This window comes from Notothenia coriiceps, unplaced genomic scaffold (assembly GCF_000735185.1).
Source record: "Notothenia coriiceps isolate Sejong01 unplaced genomic scaffold, NC01 NC01_scaffold00037246, whole genome shotgun sequence".
In the NCBI taxonomy this organism is placed as follows: Eukaryota; Metazoa; Chordata; class Actinopteri; order Perciformes; family Nototheniidae; genus Notothenia; species Notothenia coriiceps.
The window spans coordinates 12,771,090-12,780,040 of NW_011369947.1; the positions used below are offsets into that span (position 1 = coordinate 12,771,090).

The window sequence follows — 8,951 nt, forward strand, 5'->3', positions numbered from 1 at the left end:
CCACTGTCTTTGAAGCTCCCCCAAATTCTGGAAGCGACTCTTCTTCACAATGCTGTTAAGGCTGCGGTCATCTCTCTTGGTTGTGCAGCGTTTCCTGCCACATTTCCCCCTTCCAACAGACTTTTTGTGGATGTGCTTTGAAACTGCACTCTGTGAACAGCTTGCTCTTTGAGAAATTTCTTTTTGTGTCTTACCCTCCTGATGGAGGGTGTCAATGACGGTCCTCTGGACAGCAGTCAGATCAGCAGTCTTCCCCATACTTGTGATTTAGTTTACTGAACCAAGCTGAGTGTTTTTCAAGGCTCAGGAAACCCTTGCAGGTGTTTCGAGTTAATTAGACGATTCAAGTGATTCGTTGAACACCCTACTAGTATACTTTTTCATGATATTCTAATATTTAGAGATAGGATATTTGAGTTTTCTTAAGCTGTATGCCATAATCAGCAATATTAAAATAATAAAAGGCTTGCAATATTTCAGTTGATTTGTAATGAATCCAGAATGTATGACATTTTTGTTTTTTTAATTGCATTACAGAAAATAAAGAACTTTATCACAATATTCTAATTTTCTGAGACAGTCCTGTATGTGACCCGCTCTATCGAAATCACTTGGAATTCGCAAAGGCTCATTTCAAAATAAACGTGGATTTGCATAAAAAACTAGTTTTTCGGGGATCGGGTGTTTTGTTTGATTTTAAACAAACAAAGTCTTGGCTTTCAGAATATGAAACTTTTATTTCCAAAATCACACGATAAATACATTTTTCAAGCTTGTAAAGGGAAGATGACAGCTCTCACTCGACACTCTGCTCTTCCTCGGCACAGCTCCTCCTCCCTCCGCTGAAATTATGAATGTAAGGCGTATAGTAATCATAGATAACACGGCAGGGTCCGTTACAGTTTGTTTTCATCTGATTTCAAATAAACAAAGTTTTGGCTTTCAGAATATTAAACTTGTTTCGGCAAATTCAGATGATAAATACAACTTTGAAGTTTATAACGCCATAATTACAAGCGGAGAACGGAGTAACTTAACGTCACAGCAGGCATAACAACAGCCGGTGTTTCTCGTGAGTGTTTTCCCCGGGAAACAAACGCAATCCACACAAACGCAAAAATACACAAACACACACACACATACATACAGACTCGCGAGCTTCCCCCAGACCAGTAATCCAAACGAAAATATCTTCCCTGCCTAGTATTTTGATCATTTGCTAATAATCAATCAGATCGATGGATTCCAGAGAAGAGAAAACTTTGAAGGCCTTTTTCTCAAAATGATGACTCGGTGACAGTCATTATATAATGTGACATATTTTGCTTAATATTTGGAGTACAAAAACAATCCTGATATCATTAGAAAGCTAGGAATATCCTCTTTCCAGCAGTGTATACAACTCAACATGTGTCTTCGGGTCAATGCGACTGATTTCGATAGAGCATGTCACATATGATTTATCACCTTATCTCCCCTCAGATGGTTGCAGGGGTTTCACTAATTGAAGGTGTTGATTAGTATATGATAAAAAATAAAGAATTTGGAAGGGAAGGAGTTTGCCTAATAAGAAATTAACATTTCATCAGCAAAATTGACAGTCCCTGGTATTGTGCAAACGAGCTCATGGATTAAGATTTAATTAGAGATGTTTAAAACTAGCTGCGTACTACCTCTCACTATTTGTTCCTCTTTTTTCTCTTTCCAGTCCCCTGAACCCTGCATCCTGTGCCCGTGTGCGTCAACCAAAGAAGCTGTGAAGGACAAAGCCAAAGATGGCAAAAAGAAGGTTCCTAAGATCTTCTTTGGGACTCGCACTCATAAGCAGATAACTCAGATCGCCCATGAGCTGAAGCGCACGGTTTACTCCGGCGTGGCCATGACCATCTTATCCAGCAGAAATCAGACATGTGTCCATCCAGAAGTGGTGCCTCACTCCAACCGCAATGAACGCTGCAGGGATCTACTGGAGGCTAAAGATGTGAGCATGAACACTTGCATACACACAAACATTCACATGACCGTATCTCTATTACATCGTTTTTTAACTGTTAAATGTGCCCCTTACTACTTAGCTAATGTCAAACCTCATGTTTATTTGATATGCTTATGTGAAAAGAGAAACATCTCAAATGCTGGTATCGGCCCCCCAAAAAAGTTCAGGCCATAGTTTTGTCATGTGACATTTATCCCATAACGGTCACAACCTGTATGCCTTTCATAGTAAGGCCATTTCAACCCCCCGTTTTTTTTTGCACCCCTTTGCTTCACTAAAAACTTGTTCTTGACCTGAATTGGACTCTATTGAACTACAATTAACCTGCATTCAGCTGGTTATGACACACACTTTCTACAAGGAATGAAACATTAATCTACTGGTGAACATTAAACAAACTCAACATTGTATTCCAACTCTTTGATCCCAGCTGATTTCTCAAAAAATGACTGAACACCTGTAACATAAACCCACAGGTTACTACCACTACCAGAAAAAAACTCCTTCAACAATGTAGCCTCTGAGCAGCAATTATGCTGCTACAATATTCACAATTGTCCCAACCATTTTTTTTTTAAAACACAAAAATGTCAGGAAGCATTGATTGAGCTTTTTTTTAGAGACACGAGACAGTTGTTGTCCCCTTACTGACCTCTAGTTGAGGCTCCTACTGCAGTAAGGACAATTATGCTGTCATTGGAGGTGTTTGCCTCCTATGGCAATTGTCTCACTTTGTCATATGAAATGGCTGGCCCGAGTCATAACCTCTAACTGGAGTGGGTGTGACTGATGCTCTGTGTCTTCATAACCTCAGGGTCTAGTCTGGTCAGCATCGGGTTACCTTTGTATAGACACACAGTGATTAAAACACAGAAAACCACATCGTTCAGATAACGGCGACTTCAGTCAAAACACCTGCACTCTGTTTTAACCTGTCCCCACTTTTCTAAATGTGGCTGCCTGGCTGTTAATCTCCCCAACTCCGCTTTCACTGAGCGGACAGGTTTCAGCCTCAGCAAAGTATCCAGGCTAAGCACACCATTGTGAGAGCATTTAATTCAGAGATAATTATTGTGTCTGGAGGTTAACGGGTCCACGGATGTACAGTATTTGTGTTGACAGTGTCACCTCGAGCTGTTAAATCATAAAAGAACAGGGTGGGACATCTGAAGCGGACACCTCTCTGTTGACAGTGTAATTGGGGCTTGGTACATGAGAAGCCTCTTCTTCACACTAATTCTACTTCACTATATGAGTGTCCGGGCATGTAATGCACTACAATGGTTGGAACACCTGATCACAGCTAGTTAGGCCTTGGCACGTCAGTTCTTCTATGCAAAAACTCAAATGGAAGACTTTTCACACATCAAGGGGATGAAAGATTTTTCTCCCTGCAGTGACAGCAGCAGCCTATAAAACTCTGTGACCATTGTTCCTTAACAGGTTCATTTGAACAATGCAATTTACTCAACTTTACTTTACTCGAGAGTGTTTTAGTTTTGTTCTGTTGGCTGAACCTGTGGCGCTCCTCTGCAACACTGGAGACTTTTTAAAGTTGATTATAAGTTGGCACGACTCTATATGTAGGGCTGCATTCCCCATTCCTGAAAAACACTTGCTTCGTGGGAATGAGCTCCTGTAACAAGTTCCTCCTTCTGCATCAGCAATACTGCTGGAGGAGGGGGACAGTATTTGGTTAATGCGACCTCTGTTCTTACGATCTGAATACCTTAATGGTAAGATCAAGTCAGAAATTTGACTTGCATCACATCAGCTCCATTTGCAACATATTTCTTTATTTTATTTTTTTTAAATCGTGAGTAGGTCCTTATGACCTACTCACCAAATTCTAAGAAGTCTGCTGTTGCTCGACCGACAGTTGGCATAAAATGATAACTTCAGCTGATGTAAAGAAGTGCATAGCATATAACATAAATACATCTACAAAAAGATTATAAAAAAAGTAAATATATAAAAAATGTTCCAAATGTAGCTTTAAGGACAAAAATAAAAATCCCATTATTGGCACGTTTTATTTATTTTGAAGCAAAAGTATTAACACTTTGAAAAACCCAGAGGTCAGACAGTCATCTTTTTTGTGATGTGATGACACATCTTCTTGACAATTTACTATTCACTTTGATGCAGTGTTTCCGCCAGACCAGGGCTGAGAGGGCGTCCACCCCGAGAGCGGGGTCTGTCTTTTTACTTTAGTGAGCCGGTTTACCACGGAGCCTCAGTTTCGCTGCTGCGAGGCTCCGGCGCTCGCAGCTCACGCGTGTGCTCCACTAAAACCCCCCCCGCTCATCGTGTGCAAATCAAGCACGTTCCGTGTTGTCCTGTAGCAGGCACCTTCGATGTCGGGGAAGCGATCTTCAATACACCGAAAATAATTCCACCAGACTCCTTTGCCCCTCCAACAGAGGGATGTCCTTGTCCTTTTTCCTTTTCGTAATTTCAAGCGATAAAAACTCTCGATCTTCTCTCGAGTTATTAATATTTTTGGACGTCCTCGGCTCGAGTTCAGGGCGTCCCGAGCTGAATAAGGCCGCCAAATGACGGCAAGACGGCCCCCTGGCGGAAACGCTGCTTTGATGCAACCCTTAAAAGTGCCTGGAGGTGGCATTCAGGGTCACTTCTTGAGTAGACTCTAACTTTAGTTCCAGGAACTCATTCCTAAAGCTGAGATCCATGGATTTGTGGACCAGTGACAATACCTTTGTTGTGTAATGTTAAGTTAAAGTAAAAAAATAAATAGTATGTAATATGTGTCTCGTCAAACTAAACGTTTTCTGACCCATGGCATGCTGCAATGTAAATTACAGGGTAAATCATGCCGCTACTACCACGGTGTCCAAAGGATGCGGGATCAGTGTTCACTGCAGCGGGTCCACGGACTCTCTGAAGCCTGGGACATTGAGGACATAGTGGCACTGGGTAAACGCCTTCGCTCATGCCCCTACTACGCTGCACGAGAACTCATGCAGGATGCCTCCATCGTCTTCTGTCCATATAACTACCTGCTGGACCCAATGATCAGAGAGAGTGTAAGTAGAGTGTGGAAGACAGGGTGATAATTATGTAGGACCGTTGGGGGAAAAAAGGTGCAAAGGAAGGGAACAACAGGAAGTTTACTTCTTTCTTCTTCCTCTCTTGCTTTGAATCTTAATTTTTCCAGATGGAGATTGACCTGACTGGTCAGATTGTGATTCTGGACGAGGCCCACAACATCGAGGACTGTGCAAGGGAGAGTTCTAGCTTTAATCTAGACCACAGCAGTCTGCTGGCATGTAGGGACGAGCTTGACGGCATGGTCAACATCAACATCAGACGATCCCAGCACGAGCCACTCAGGAACTTCTGCTATAGCTTGATCAAGTTAGTATCTTCATGTTGCTTATGTCTGCTTTTATATTTTTGACAAGACATTTGCTGAATATGTCTTTTGTCCATGCTGTAGCTGGATCCAGGAGAGCCAAGGCTTGATGTCTGAACGAGGATATGAGACTGCCAGTAAAGTCTGGAATGGGAAGGATGTACTGGGCATCTTTCACAACCTTGGCATCACTGCTGACACCTTCAGCCTTCTGAAGGTACACCAAAATATCTTTGCTTTATCTGTTGTTGAGCTGTCATGAGGACCAAAACTGAACAACTGAAAATCTCGTATTATGACATCCATAATCTCTTCATGTTTGAGCTTCTCCACAACCTTACATTGCTATTATTCGATTCAGTTCAAATGCTCACATTAAGCCTCAAGCACTGTCGAATACTCCAGAATATCTAAAACCAAATATCTCTTCCACTGTCTTTCCTTGTGACAGAAAAACCTGGCAGCAGTTTTAGAGAAGGAGGAGCGTGTTGGTGTGGTCAATGGAAAAGAGGATATGGTTCAGCTCCCAACAATTAGCTCAGCCTCCTCCATTGTCCTCAAAAACCTCTTCATGGTGCTAGGCTTCATGTTCTCTTCTGAGGACAACTGCAGGTCAGAAGCAAACCAAAGAAGTCAGCTAAACCAAAATCATGCTTCACATTAACAGTTGTACAGGTTATGGAAGGACCACTCAGTTTTCTTTGTGTCTGTAGCTTTGCTGAAGACTACCGGGTAGCTCTGCAGAAGAGCTACGCTTGGACGAACCAGGTCCCACCTGATGTCCCTGATGCCCATGGCTTTTTTGTTCGGCCTCGCCAAAGACAACGCCTGAGTGCCCGAGTCAAGGCAGAAGTCCTAACACTCAGCTTCTGGTGCCTCAACCCTGCTGTGGTGAGAGCTTTGAGATTGCACACTGATTTATTACTCAAATGGGTTGTGTAGTAATGAGACATTTTTCTACGCCAACACCAAAGTTAGCATTGCAAGGGCTCTTGACTAAAAGCCAATCGAAATGTTCAGGATCAGTGGAAACAAGCATTTATGATACTTACACATTTGGTTCATCAGGATAATCTCCACAAATGAACACCTCTTTTATAATAGTTGAAGCCCAAATGGATTTGTAAGAACTAAAGCTATGCTAATGTACAAACTACATAACAGTCGCATGACTTAACGTCAATACCGCTAAGCTAAAGGCTTTCAGACAAGACAATGGAGCCCCAAAGTACTAAAATGAAACCCTTTCACGGGTTTAGGAATCATTCCTACACCACCCTGTCAAGGCTACCTGCAAAATGCTAGTTAAATATGTAATTAAAACAAATGTTAAAGCCTTTATATTTTCTAGCTCTTCAATTCCTACCTATCCTCTATTATTGTATATTTTGATATGTTTATGGCATACTTGTCAGCAGAACCACCTCTTGGAGATTTACAGTATTGTCTATCTGCGTCTCCCAGGCTTTCTCTGACTTGAGAAAGTCTGTGCACAGCATTGTGCTGACATCAGGAACCCTTTCACCAATGGGCTCGTTCTCCTCTGAACTTGGAGTGAAGTTCACCATCCAGCTGGAGGCCAACCATGTTATCAACAAGTCCCAGGTCAGTAGGTTTACCGATGACACTGAGCCACTTGCCACCTTGCAGTGGATATGTTTTGGGACTGTTCCAAAAAAAAATGTAACTGCTTGATTCATGGATGTCTAGCTTAATCATATAACTATCTGATGTCATAAACCTCCATCCTCATGAGTCATTGATATCCCTAAGCATCCCTAAAGCTCCATTTTAGAAAACGCTGTATGATTATCTCCACTTGTCTCAGTAAACTTGATATCCAGGTCTTAAAAGGGTCCTATGCTTTTTTGGATTTTCCCTTTCCTGCATTGTGTTGTATAGGTTTCTGTGCATGATGATAGTCTGGAAATCCCAAGGTTTCTGGCAAGCAGAAACTTTTACAATTGATGCTGCACATCTGTCACAGTGCCAGTTTTGTCCAGCAGATGTCACAGTTTAACCATTGTATTGCAATGTACTGTATCTAATTCCTGGAGATATTGTTGTTTTGTCCCTTAATAATCTCTGGATGTATGTATTATGTGAATTATATTGGTGATATGACATTTACACTGCTAAAACTCTCTATTCAGGTTTGGGTGGGCACTATTGGTTCAGGACCCCAAGGCAGAAAGCTCCTCGCCACCTTCCAACACACTGAAACGTACGCCTTCCAGGATGAGGTGGGGGCGCTGCTGCTCAATGTCTGCCAGGTCGTGGCCAAGGGTGTCCTCTGCTTTCTGCCATCTTATAAGGTAAATATGTAAATACACCACTAAGACACACTCTACTAAAACAGGGAACATATGCTATAGGCACTAAGTACAGATCACGTTCACACCGGAATAAGTCCCTGAGGGAGGATTAGGCAAATTAAGCCGCTGACGTCACTTCTTCTGCTTTGGGTTTACTGGCAGGCCGCAAACAACTTCAAGGCGTATACTGCCATCCAAAGTCCCCCAGCCAATCAGAAATAGGAACCTTTTCTCCCACGAAAGTACCTGCTCTCTAGCAAAAAGGGGTAAAAAGGTTCTCATTAAGTAATTTTAGTTCCGGATTTTTTTGGTGTGAACGCAACATTTCGGAACTATATCGGAACTAAAGTGGGAAAAGTACTGCGGTGTGAACGCGAGACTGCCAAGGCACACNNNNAAAAAGGTTCTCATTAAGTAATTTTAGTTCCGGATTTTTTTGGTGTGAACGCAACATTTCGGAACTATATCGGAACTAAAGTGGGAAAAGTACTGCGGTGTGAACGCGCCTTATGAAATAACTGGTCCGATAGGAATCAATGTGTCACATGGGCCACTTTTAGATAGTGTTAATACATCTCACCACTACATGTTCTGGCATTGCATTGGTTTGCTATTTTTGGTGTGCAGCACATGTATAGAAAATGTAAATATTATTATAAAATATTTTGTAATTTGCAGTTCCAAGCTGTTTGAGAACCTTTGTGAAACAATAATTTTATTAGGAGTTAATAAGACAAACAATCCAACAAAAGGGATTTGTATAAAACACTCAAAATAAATGATTGTGCCAGGTTATTTAGACTAACTTATAGGGATGTAAAGATACCAAAAACTCACGGTATGATAATATCGCGATAAAAAGCCCACGGTACGATATTTATCGCGATATTGAAAAATAAAGGAAAAGAAATGTGATTTTTTTTTTTTTTCTTCTTTATTAAATANTGTGCCAGGTTATTTAGACTAACTTATAGGGTTGTAAAGATACCAAAAACTCACGGTATGATAATATCGCGATAAAAAGCCCACGGTACAATATTTATCGCGATATTGAAAAATAAAGGGAAACAAATGTGCTTTTTTTTTTTTACTTGAATTATTTTTTCTTTATTAAATGATAAATCTGATTTTTACAACATTTTAGTAGGATAGTAGTATTTTAAAGTGTCATATAATAATCAGACACTGCAATATAATAAATCAAGTTTCACTTTAGTTTTTCAAGTACCGTAATTTTCGGACTATAAGCCGCGCCTTTTTTCCC

General features: G+C 41.1%; 1 protein-coding gene across 1 annotated transcript in view; it reads left to right on the forward strand.

The window, feature by feature from the left end:
• Positions 1 to 7,909, forward strand: part of LOC104966431 (Fanconi anemia group J protein homolog) — a 9,907-nt gene extending 1,998 nt beyond the window's left edge. Inside the window, exons 2-10 of the mRNA XM_010795618.1 lie at positions 1,709 to 1,981; positions 4,822 to 5,043; positions 5,175 to 5,374; positions 5,457 to 5,589; positions 5,824 to 5,984; positions 6,086 to 6,263; positions 6,837 to 6,977; positions 7,526 to 7,687; positions 7,850 to 7,909. Of these exons, the coding sequence (XP_010793920.1) occupies positions 1,709 to 1,981; positions 4,822 to 5,043; positions 5,175 to 5,374; positions 5,457 to 5,589; positions 5,824 to 5,984; positions 6,086 to 6,263; positions 6,837 to 6,977; positions 7,526 to 7,687; positions 7,850 to 7,909 (1,530 nt within the window). The remainder of the gene's footprint in view (positions 1 to 1,708; positions 1,982 to 4,821; positions 5,044 to 5,174; positions 5,375 to 5,456; positions 5,590 to 5,823; positions 5,985 to 6,085; positions 6,264 to 6,836; positions 6,978 to 7,525; positions 7,688 to 7,849) is intronic.
• Positions 7,910 to 8,951: the final 1,042 nt, after the last annotated feature.